General features: G+C 40.6%; 1 protein-coding gene across 2 annotated transcripts in view; it reads right to left on the bottom strand.

The window, feature by feature from the left end:
• Positions 1-12,642, bottom strand: part of Wwc3 (WWC family member 3) — a 119,352-nt gene that overhangs the window by 37,657 nt on the left and 69,053 nt on the right. For both annotated transcript variants that reach the window (XM_008839480.3, XM_017799762.2), the window contains exons 6-8: positions 8,425-8,554; positions 3,691-3,840; positions 1,130-1,203 (exon numbers count right to left, since the gene is read on the bottom strand). In XM_008839480.3, coding sequence (XP_008837702.1) covers positions 1,130-1,203; positions 3,691-3,840; positions 8,425-8,554 — 354 coding nt within the window. The remainder of the gene's footprint in view (positions 1-1,129; positions 1,204-3,690; positions 3,841-8,424; positions 8,555-12,642) is intronic.

Below are 12,642 nucleotides of genomic sequence, written 5' to 3'. Positions count from 1 at the left end.
TGTATGAAATTCTCAATAAAGTTTTTGTAAATTTTTTTTAAAGTGTTTTCTTAAGCTATGCTTCAACCTGAGGCTGGCGGCACAGTCCTCTCAGCCTAGATCCTCAGTTGGTTGATGTGGAAAGATCACAAGTTCAAGGCCTGTCTGGGCTAGAGTGAGTTAAAAGCCAGCCTGGGCAACTTAGGGAGACCTTGTATCAAAATAAAAAGTAAAAAGACAGTTGGAATACAGCTAAGTGCTACATCCCTGCTTAGCATGCTTGAGGCACTGGGTTCCATTGCAAGCACAGCATATAGAAGCAAAATAAAATAAATCAAAAATAAAGCCATGTTCATGTTTTTCCGCAACATTTTTAAATGACTTGGTTTTCAGGCTCTTTCTAGAAGGCACAGTAAAGAGACTGTATCTAAAAAGAAGCCATGCAAGCCAGGAAAGTGTGCAAATATTGGAAATGGAGATCTTGAACACCTGAGGAGAAGGGCAGCATAATAAAATCGTGGAGCCAAAAATACTGCACTGTACAAGGATTTGGCCAGCATCCTGTGGTTAAGACTGGCTGGGGGCAGGGGTTCGTTAAGGGGAGGAAAGACAAGCCCAAGGCACAAACCCTGATACATGTCTGTTTGCAGAAGGAAGGTAACATACAATACAGGTCAACACAAACGATGTTACTTGCTTCGAAGAAGCGAATTGCTATCACATATTGACCTATCATTATTAAAATGCTTTTGATAATGGGATGTATCACTTTCTCCATCAACCTGCTGGATGGGAGCCATATGCATGAAATACAGAACAGCTGGCTTCTGCTGGTCTGGCTGATGGATGCTGTCTGTGGGTTGGAAGAGAGGAAGGGCAGGGAGGGAGTTCCAGAGTATGTAGTACAGTAGTTTCTCATGGATTCACATCTTCAGAACTTTTGATATTGAGAATTTTGCATTTTAAGATCACTTGAAAGTTCACCATGTGTATTAAGAAGACAAATAAATGAAGAACCTTTTAATTTCAATTTCCTCACACACTGCTTTCTGGTCAAGTGTGGGCAGTGAGACGCGGAAAGTATGTTCAGCTTTTTTCCATGGAGAAAGTAAGTGAGTAGAAGACCAGATTGTAAAAATGTGCTTCTTACCTCTTTCGGGCTTCTTCATATTGCCAGTTGAGTCTGACTCGGTCTACAAGTCTTGTTTTATCATCGAAGAGAAACTTTCCAGAACACAAGAGGAAAAAAAAAAAAGGAGAGAAGTGTTAAAAGCATGTTTTCAAAACAGAAAATTCATTTAACCTTTCAGCAACAAGGAAAAATATTCAGTTGAAAAATATTTCAAATTATTTTTCAGAAGCCTAAAAGGAACACTGGAACTAATACTCTGCGGCCACCTCTGGCTGATGAGGGTTGAGAGGCAGGTTGGGGAGATTCTGGTCCCTAAAACCAGTATTGCTTGTTTTTCAAACAGGGGAGATATACTCATGTATTTTATCATTGCAAATAACAACAATGAATTGACTTTTCAAATAAATAGAGAATTACTTACCTTGAGTTGACAGAAAGACAAGAACATTCACCCCCATTTTGTATTGTATATCCTCTAATTCCTCCATAAATACAAAATATAGGCAGCCCTGCCCCCATATTTCTGAGTTTCACAGCTGTGGATCCAACCAACCATGGATCAAAAACATTGTAGGCCCACAGTGGTTGCATCTGTCCTGAACATGGACAGACTTTTTTTCCTGCCATTGTTCCCTAAACAATAAGGTGTAACAACTATTTACATTGCATCAGGCATTGTAAGTCACTTAGAGATGATCCATATTAGACAAGAGGAAGTATGTGGTGTCTGTGCAAATATCATGCTATTTGACATAGGGACATAGCCATCTGTAGATTTTGGTATTTGACAATGGTACTGGAACAAATACAGATTGATGACATTAGATGTTCTACTCAGAAATCCCAAGATCTAGATAAGACAGACTAGTTTCCTGAGGAAGGGGCTAGAGGATACCTTCCAAGGTCACAAGGTATAAAACAAAAAGAAACAAAAATAAAAGAAAAGCACCAAGGTCTGGGAAAGCCTGGATTGGAGAGGATCTCCTAAGAGTTATACTTTGAATGCTCAGAATACTATCAGCAGTTATGCTTAAATAATTTCATGCCAATTATTAATGAAAGTAACAAAATCCTACCCCCAAAAATAGTTAAATCAAGGTAACAGCTGTAAGGCTGCCAACCCAGGGCCGACCCCAGTAAACTTCAGAGGCTTATAAAGCATGACAATTTACAGCTAGAATTGCAGGACCAGCCACAACACCCAACCTGACATTTTTAGAGCTTACTGAAATCATTAGAGAGCTTTGATCTTATCTGTTTCTCTCAAACTAATTAAGAGCTGTAAATTCTAAATCAACTCTATGATAAGCAGCAAGAAGTCATTCTGAGAACTCAGTGAGTCTTGTGTTTGCTTCCTTTCCTTACTCCAAACAGTTTAGACAAAGATTCCAAAGTGTTTTTTGCTCCCAGATTCTTCCATGTGCATTACAGGTGATAGCCACATTTTTTAATCAAAGAAGATGCCTTGTCAAAAATGTCTAAATACTGAGTTCAATACTGTATAACTGTATTAATTCAACTGTGAACCTAGAAACTTGCACCCACTTGTGAAAGAGATGTACTCTTGCTCTGGAGTGTGTTACTGAATATGTTAAAGCTGTAGTGAAATGCTTCTTCTAATCATGTAGTTATTACGAATTTTAAAAAATGATTAAAATAAAAAAATTACAAGTTAAAAAATGTCTAAATATTTTGGCAATAATGAGGGTAAAATTGAAAGTATGATTATTCCAAGATAACCAAGACATAAAAAGTCATAATTCATACTGTATTCCCCTCAGAAAGACACTATTTACCAAACAACTTTCAAAATACTACTAATTATTTAAAACCCAGAGTTTTCCACAAATTGTTTCTTCCTCTGCCTTAAGTTTTCCTTCCATTTAAATGGAAGACTATTATGTATTTCATTAATATTTTTATGTATATTTAGTAAGCCCTAAGGAAAAGAATTCTTCCAATCTCCTATTTGGTAGCAAATTAATTTCAAACTTCAGTTGATGACATTACCATAATGTGTATGTGATGATTAACTACCAGATTTCAAATGATGATTTACCCAATTTTGTTTTTGTGGTGAACTCAATGTTTGACTAATTATCACAAAGGGCATGCTGGAATTATTCCAAGTCACAAGGAAAATTTATTTTAATTGAATTCAATTTCCTGACATTCTTTTAGAAGAATAAAATTTGGTAACAAACTATAATCCAACATGGCAGTTGCAAAGCCTTTGGAAATCACTGGCCCTGTGAAGCCCAAAATATGTACTATCTGGTCCTTTGCAGAAAACATTTGCTAAGCCATGATCTAAAATGTCATAGGTCTTTCAAGAAAACATTTAAATTCAATGCTCAGGAGTCTGCCATTTAAAAAATCCTAATCACAAGGTAACATGCATCCTGTATGATTACAACATTACAACTGAAAGTGAAAAATATTTCTCCTTCAAACTTAATGGCACAAAAATGAAAATGTCCTTGAAGTAGACATTGAAAGTTATACCAAATGTGTAACAACACCGCCCAACCAATGACTCTCTCTGGGCACACTCTTGTCTCTGCCCTGGGTGAGCATACCTCCCCTATGGTGTCAGTCTGAGAGCCAGTATCGCAGAACTGCTGAGGGACGCCAGAGTCACCAAGTGCGCCTGTGCTGTGAGAGAAATCTTGCAAGGTGTCCGTAATGGAGCAGCTATTCTTGAAGCTGTCAGTAAGCTTGGCTAGGCTCTGAAAAAGAATAAGACAAGCTCTCTGAGTGGACACAACATGGTTCCATTCCCTTTAGAGGCAGCCATTTCCTTCCAGTTCGAGGTCTGCAGCCTATAACTAAAGAGACATGCCACTGTATTCTCCGTTCCCATCATATTTAAAAAACATGTTTTTCAATACACACACTTTTAAGAAGACTGTTAGTTATTAAATAAGAGAGAAACTGAATCCTTCTGACAACACACAATAAAATGGAGAACATTCATGGTATCACTTACACTGTTTTTTAAAGCCTTCATGTTTTGTAAGAAAAAAGAAGCATTTCTATCCAAAATGTCCAATAAATAAACGGATCTGACAAATATGCAGGCCACCTCAACATGCTTTATAGATAATCATCAGATGCAAACAGCTCCCGGACCATGCTTTGACAATCTCGTTTTCCAGCCATGATTCTATATGGCCCAAAGTAATCTCATGTAAATGTTAGAAATCTCATGTGAATGCTACTTTGCCAAAAATTACAGTAAGTATGCATTCTGACATAGGGAACCTGTTTGCGTGTAAGTTCAAGAGAAATATGACTGTTTACAATTTCTTTAGACTTTGGGACCTACTCACTTTTGACCTAGTCACCTATTCACTGTTTGTGTGTAAGTTCAAAAGAAATATGACTGTTTATAATTTTGCTAGATTTGGGGACCTATTCACTTTTAACACTGATGAAGACACCAGAACCAGAATTTAGGTACTTGGCTCAAAATCGAGACAAAGTACACTGTGGTCTCTTGTTCTCTGCACAACTCCTATACAAGCTCAAATTAGACAAAATCCCAGCACAGACATGGGGAAGTAGTTACGAAATCCCAACCCAATCTAAGGAACTTTTGGCAATTGATGACTGCTGGGAGGGGGAAAGACAGTGTCTTACGGGGATGGGACTCTTTTTTTTTTAATTTATACAAAAACTTTATTGAGAATTTCATACATGTATATAAGGTGTTTTGATCAAATCCTTGCCCACTCCCTCCCCGCCAACATTCCCCCCTCTGAAGAGGTAACCCTAAAAATCTTTTAAGGATTAGATACAAGCTCCCAAATACTTTTGACATTTTTGGCCTTTGGAACAGAGTATGTTGCTAAGAGGCCCAAGGACATTTTGACTTTTAGCCCAGAAACTGGCTACATTTCTTTGGGGTCTTTTTACCCTAATTGCTTGGCCAATTCCTACCTCCCACTCTTATCACAGAATCCTCTGAAGAGGTTACCCAAATTGCTATAGGGATGCAGACGGCTCTGGCTTCTTCCATGCTGAACAGGGACGCAGGGTGAGGCAATTGGAGTAACCCTTCAGTGGGTCTGTCTAAAAGACTCCCAAATTGCATAACTCTTGTCTCTAAGGGGAGAAGAAAGTCCTTGAATCATGAATATGAGATGTGAAAGAGAAGTAAAGGCAAGAGTAATTAGCATTACAAGGAACTAGAAAAAAATCAGAACAGGGCAATTTTCAAATGTTCATATGAGAGTCCATTGGAGTCACTTGACAATGGCTTCCAAAAGCAAGGGATAGGACTCTTGATAGGCCCAGTGGATGGACCCACACTGTGGGGCATTTGGGGGCAAAAATAGGATTCAATAGGCCATATTATATATGTATATATGGTATATGTATATATTATACATATATAAATAGATATATGTATATATTACACATCTATCTATCTATCTATCTATCTATCTATCTATCTATCTATCTGAGAGAGTCTGGGCAGGAAGTTGTTGAGGGAGGTGTGAAAGGGGAGGAAATCTAAGTACCAACAAACTATATTGTGTGAAAATCACAAAAATTCTGTGAAAAAAAGTAAATTAAGGAAGAAAGACACAAATGCTTCTTGGAAGGAGCAAGTCATCTTAAGTTTATAAAAGATGGAAGAAGACTTTACCCATGCCTCTCTCTGAGACTTTATCTGGGTTGAAGGGGCTGTGGAAACCCCAAAGTTACCAAGGCCTAAAGTTTCTACAGAATTTTTCTTTCTTGCTTATATAATAGAGACTCCATATGAGAGATTTCAGTGTCTGTCCTAGTTCTTCACTGCTGTGACAAAACACTGTGACCACTACCAACTTGGGGAGGAAAGGGTTTATTTATCTTACATCTCCCAGGTCACAGTTCATCAGGGAGCCCAAGGTAGGAGGAACTCAGGGCAGGAACCTGGAGGCAGGAGCTGGAGCACAGGCCATGGAGGAATGCTGCTTACTGGCTTGCTCCCCTGGCCCCTGTTCAACCTGCTTTCTTATTCAACCAGGCCCACCTGCCCAGGGGTGGCACCACCCACAATGCACACCACCCACATCACACAACAATCAAGAAGATGCCTCACAGACATGGCCACAGGCCAGTGCGATGAAGGAAATTCCCCAATTGAGGGTCCCTCAACCCAGATGTGTCAAGTTGACATTAAAGCTATCCAGCACAGTGTTGTCTCTCATTACCGAAAACTGTGAATTCAGAGAGACCAGGGTGGAGAGTTCCACCTGGTCTCATGGAGCAAATTCTCTGTGTTTCTGTCATGAAACACACTCACCTTTCATTGTCTGTAGAGTGCACGGATAAAGGACATTGGGTATCTAATTCCAGTGCTACACACTGAGACTTCAATGAATGGTAATTGTCCTTGATGCCCTTGTTATGTAAAAAAAAAAAGTCTAACCATAAATTGTTAGTCCATTTTCACCTGGAGAAAGTTCATTTGAAAATACAGGTTTCTGAAGGCGTGGTGGCACATGGCTTTAATCCCAGCACTCAGGAGGCAGAGGCAGGCAGATCTCTGTGAGTTCAAGACCAACCAGGGTCTACATAGCAAGTTCCAGGTCAGCTGGGGGTACAGGGAGACCCTCAAAAAACCCAAAACCCCAAAAAACAAAGCAAAACAAAGAAGGAAGGAAGGAAGGAAGGAAGGAAGGAGGGAGGGAGGGAGGGAGGGAAAATAAAGAGAAAGAGAGAGAGAGAGAAAGAAAGAAAGAAAGAAAGAAAGAAAGAAAGAAAGAAAGAAAGAAAGAAAGGGAAAAGATTGATTACTGGGCACCATCTCCAGAAATTCAAATTTAGTGGATGGAAACAGGGTGGAGCCTAGGAACTTCATTTTAAAGAGCTTCACAGGAACTCTGTGTGAGTTGTTAATGACCCTAACTTTAGGAAGCATCTCCATGTCAGATAGCTATATGGAATCTCTTCATTTTTGTCTGTAAATCTGACCTTTGTTTTAGAAGTTCTTTGAGTCTTACATTCTACAGACTCTATGCAAATGTCTACCAAGGGTTCCCTTAGTGTGTCAGATAAAAAATAAAAGCTGTAACAGAAAGCAATAAATGCATTCCAACACCAAGGTTACAAACCTCAATAAATGTAAATCAATATACACCAGTAATGATCCCAGCTATGGAAGTCAAATATATGCACATAGTTCAGTACTATGCAACCACATAAAGGAAGAAAGAAGCTCTTTGGGAACAGATATGGGATGCCACCTCATCACATAGGAAGCTACAGCAGAACAGGAGTCTAGAACCACAACCTAGCCCTGTCTCTGTTTGCAGGCCTTTTGGGTATGTATTCACATTATTTTTAGCACCACATGAATGCTGGAAAGTTACTGCAGAAGAGAATAAAAGCAGCTACACAAAACAGGAAGAAAAAAACAATACCAAGGCTCTTTGCTGTGGAACTTTTATTTTGAGTACTGATATCAGTTTATCACTCACTGCTGGGGGTTTGGGGTTAAGTTTTAAGTCCTGATCCCTAGAACCTCTGAGCATGGCCTTATTTGGAAACAGGGTCTTTCCTGGTTTGGTTCCTGTTGCAGTGATAAAATATTCTGACCAAAAACAACTTGGGAAATAAAGGATTTATTTAGCTTACACATCCAGGTAGTAGTTCATCCCTGAGGGAAGTCAAGGCAAGGACTCAAAGCAGGAATACAGAGGTAGGAACTGAAGCAGAACCTATGGAAGAATGCTGCTAACTGGCTTGCTTCCCCATTGCACGTTCAGCTCCCCTTCTTATACATCCCAGACATATATGCCCAGGGATGGTACCACCCACAGTGGTCTGGGTCTTCTCACATCAATGAGCAATTAAGAAAATGCCCCATAACTTGCCCACAGGCCAATTGATGGAAGCAGTTCCTCAACTGAGATTCCCTCTACCCAGGCATGTTCAGGCTGTGCCACATTGACAAAAATTAGCTATGACAAGGTCTTTCCAGATGTAATGTAGACTGAGGTCATACTGAATGGCTAGGCACTAACACAATGAGTGGTGTCCTGATTGGAAGAGGAAATCTGGTCACAGAGACACAGGAAGACCACATAACAATGGAAGAAGAGACTAGAATGAAGCACCTACAAGTCAAAAGCTAGGAATACCTGTCGCCACAGAAGCTAAGACAAAGCGAGAAAAGAACCCAACCCACCCTACCCCAAGAACCTTCCAAAAGCACAGTCATTCCAGCACTTTGACTTTGGACTTGTGGCCTCCAGAATACAGAATAAAAGGCAGATAGTTGGGCAGGCAGGGTTTTTAGGAGGCAGCCTTGGCTTTACCTGCATCAGATCCCGCCTCTCCTTCTCGCCCGTACAAATGGCTTTCTTAATGGTACGCAGTTCATTCATTATAGCCTGGGCTTCATCCAGTTTGTAGCTGGTATGTGCACTTGACATTTTCCGATCAATTCTGTTTAAAAATAGTAAATTAGAGTCACTCCACATGAGATCATAATATTCCTTTCAACAACAGCAATGAAAACCCAAAAGCATCATAAAAAGGTGGGAAACAATTAAAAGCAGAGTTTGGGTATAGACCAGTAAAGAGCTTATGAAATATTCCTTCTGTGTGGCAAACACCTTAGACCCAGCTTATACATGTCTACCTTTGCTCCAGGATTACCTTTGCTCCTATCTCCCAATAAGCACCAGGCAACATGCCACAGGTTTGAGTAACAAATGAGAACACACACTTCCCTCTCTAAGAGAACAACCAAGGGTCTTTCATTTCTCAGCATTATCCAGGTGAGTATCCAAGTATGTTTAAATAAACCCAAGGGTAAGATCTATGTGCAAAGAGGGTGTATGAGAAACAGCAAGAAGTAATGATTTTCAGTAATGGTACCGCCTATAAAAGTTAGAGACTTTCTTGGAGTGGTGGGGATTGAACCTAGGGCTCTGTACACACTAGACAGGCATTCTTCCACTGAGCTATATCCCTAGCCCTCAAAAGTTGGAAACGCATGTCTTCTCTATTCATTTCATTCTAGTCATCATTCTCTCTGCTATCCTTCAGTCCAAACAAATATCCATTAAAACTAACTTTCTTCTCTTCCTTCTTTCCCTCCCTCTCTCTTCCTTCTATCTATCCATCCACCTGGCAAACCTGTGTGCATACAGGCCTGCTTGGGGTGGTAGATGCATAACACAGAACAGGACCAGACTTGGCTCCACCTTCCAATAGCAGGCAGCCTCCAGAGCACATCGTCTGTCACGTCTCCCATACCTAAATCTCAAGCCTGGGAAGCCCTCAGGGCTAAGGAGCTTGGGAAACTGGTCCAGACATGGAGTGAATTCCTTCCCTGGAAAGCAGCTAGCTTGCTTTTCAGGTTCCAGGCCCACCATTACACAGGTACTGATCCTAATATTTTTCCCACAGATTATCTCAAAGATCTGGATTGTTAGCTGCCGGCCCAAACTGCCTTGTTTTCCACTATACAAACCTGGCAAGCTATAAGCACCATGCCAGCTGCCACTCGCCAGTGGTGGAGCCCTAGGTAAGTCACTTCAAATCTTTTGGTCTATTTCCTCGTGTCTCAAATGGGAATACTAACAATACTACTCCTATAGGAAACGCATTAAGGAAAGGGTTCACCTGGTAGGAAGCCTAGAATCTAATGTTTGTGATAATTATTATTATCAGGATTAATACTACTACTTACACATTGGAGAAAAGGTACGTAATTTGCCAACTCTATTATCTCATATCGTTAATAAATTCCTTGTCATATGTGTCACAATTCATAGCAAAACTCAGCACAAGAGTTGATGTGACGTATTGGCATCCTTGGAACAGGAGAAGGGCAAACACAACAGTAATAAACTGAGGTCTGTATGGAACTGGGCAATAGAGCCAGTCAGCATTGCTGTGACAGCCCTCAGCTACCATGAAACATTTATGAATACAAACCTTAAGTCCCTCAGAGAGCAGGCACACTATGAAAACCCCATATATTGCATACTGACACCCCTAAATCCAAGTACAGTCTGATTCCATGGACACTTCTACAACAGATCAGTTACACGTCTATTAAATTTCTCAAATGTACATTGCCCCATCTGCTTCTAAAAAGCAAAAATCTTTAGTTATACACTATATATATACACTATCTATCTATCTATCTATCTATCTATCTATATATATATAGTATCCCATGCCCAATGTTCAAGTACTTGAGCATGAACTAAAGTTTGAGCAGTGGGTATTGTTTTCTTTGCTCTATGCTCTCAGTAGACCCCTGCTCTGACTTCTTTACAACAGCTCATCTAAATAACTGTGATGACTAAATTTAACTCTCTAGCACTTTGATGGCTGACGTGAAATTTATCAATAAAGTATAGGAAGATCTGCCAAGTGTGGAATATAGGCTAGGAAACTGGGGAGGTCACATATTTGAGGATAGCTTGGGCTACATAGCAAGACACTGGCTTAAAATAAAATAAAACAAAATTCTCTCCCTCTCTCTGTCTCCCCCTCCCTCTCTCCATCCCTCCCCTCCCCTATCTGTGACTGTGTATTCCCAGCACAATAGCAACTGGCCATTTGGTGCCTATTAAAACATAAGAGTCAATAGCAAAAGTGGCAGCATTAGACCCCCTCTACATTTTAAAAACTCCTTTGCCCTCAAAAGCAACCCCACTTCCACTAAAATGGCTGGCTCTCTCACTCACTATTGGTATCCTGACCTATAAGTTGAGTGTCATAGAGTTCCACTCTATACTTTATTACCTATCATAGCTTCACAAAAAAATCAATCTCATATACTGACATTTTCCACAGATGGCGCTGTTATGCTAAATGGTGCCATAAAAAAGGAGCCTGGGAAGAGAATGGAAAATCAGCAGAACAAATACCAACTCCTGGTCCCTGCTCTCCCTGAATACCTATAGAGAGAATACCTATAGAAAGAACTGAGACATTTGTTGATCCAACAAGCAGCTCCCAGAACCATGAGATTGGAGGAAACCACTTTTACACTAATTATTATTCACTGACAGACATTATATAATAGATACTAATAAACTGAAATCCAGAGTCTCTGTACTTCTAAAGATCTAGGGACTTGACAGTAAAAAAAAAAAAAAAAAAAACTGTGATACTGAATCCTTTGGCATAAAATTATTGAAGGAAAGGCAATACCTCCAAATATTGATGAGTTTTTTAAGCCCATGTCCACTTCAGGCATAGACTGGCAGTAAGGTCATCTATGGAAAGCTGTTCACCTGGGGTTGGCGTAGATCTCAGGGCTAGAGCATATGCTTAAAATATGTAAAGGCCTGGGTCCAATGCCTAGTGCCCATAAAAAAAGGTGTCGCTTGAGTAGTGGTCATCTCAATATCAAGACCCACAATGCAGGGAAAAAAAGCAGGAGAAGCCCATGTGTGTCTCCTGGAAGAGCCAAGAGTCTACAACACAAACCAAGGCCCATATATTTTAAGCCACTGACTGCCAAAGAAGTCACCAAACAGTTTTTTGCAGGGATGATCTAAGCTTATTTAAATGTCTTATATTAATCTTCTGATGAAAGGCTTTCCCATACATTGTTGTCACTGTCATAAACCAAAACTGCTATAGTTTGATGAAGTCTGTAAAAAGGGGGAAATCATCTCTGGACAAAGCCCAGAAGCCAGACAAATCTGATGCTCTCTAGCTGGCAATAGCCTGTGCCACCCACCAGGCCTATCTGCTCTTCCAGAATAAGAAATGGAGTAGCACCTGCCACTAACCCTCACAGAAAGAAGGGAAAAGTGACTGTACTGATTACGATGTTTGGTCCAAGTGCCTGAGAGTGGGTGTCAATAAAGTATTCATAGCCATATACACATGTACCATGGTGAAGACTGCAATCCCATGCCTGCTCCTGTTTCAGGCTTGAATGTGGTGGACCTCGGCTCTGGCCTGCAGCTCTACATAAGTAGCTGCAAGACACCAGAACAGAATAAAGATCAGGGGACTCGGAAGAGGGTTCAGAGGGTAAAGACACTTGCAGTGCAAGCCTGATCACCTGTGCTTTATCCCCTGAACCTCCACGAAAAGCCAAATGCAGTAACAAGATACAGACAGGAAAATCAGCTGAAAGCCCATGGGTCAGCTAGCCTTGAGTATGCCACACCCCAGAAACAATGAGAGAGCCCGTCTCAAGGTAAAAGGCAAGAACCCAACTCCCAACTTGACTTGCATACATACACTGTGATACATACACACCTGCACTCACACATCATGCATCACACATGGAGCGGGGGGAGGGAATTAGACCAGGGTGCTTCTTAGGCCCTGTTCCCTGTTCCTGGGGAGCCCTGGAACAGCAAGCATCAGGAGTAGAGCATGGAACTCAAGTAGGCATAGGACTATGCCCTGTCTCCACAGCTTTCCCATTCTGTACAAGGTGTTTGCCCGGAAGAAAAGGAGAAAAGAGTGTGCTCCAAAAAGTGTGAAAGCCATTAAATAACACAATCCCAAAACTAAGAGCCTCTGGAAAAACCATTACTAAACAATAG

The sequence above is a fragment of the Nannospalax galili genome, unplaced genomic scaffold (assembly GCF_000622305.1).
Source record: "Nannospalax galili isolate Female #2095 unplaced genomic scaffold, S.galili_v1.0 scaffold336, whole genome shotgun sequence".
In the NCBI taxonomy this organism is placed as follows: Eukaryota; Metazoa; Chordata; class Mammalia; order Rodentia; family Spalacidae; genus Nannospalax; species Nannospalax galili.
The sequence above is the reverse complement of the archived record's forward strand: the minus strand, read 5'-3'. Positions and strand labels throughout refer to the sequence as shown.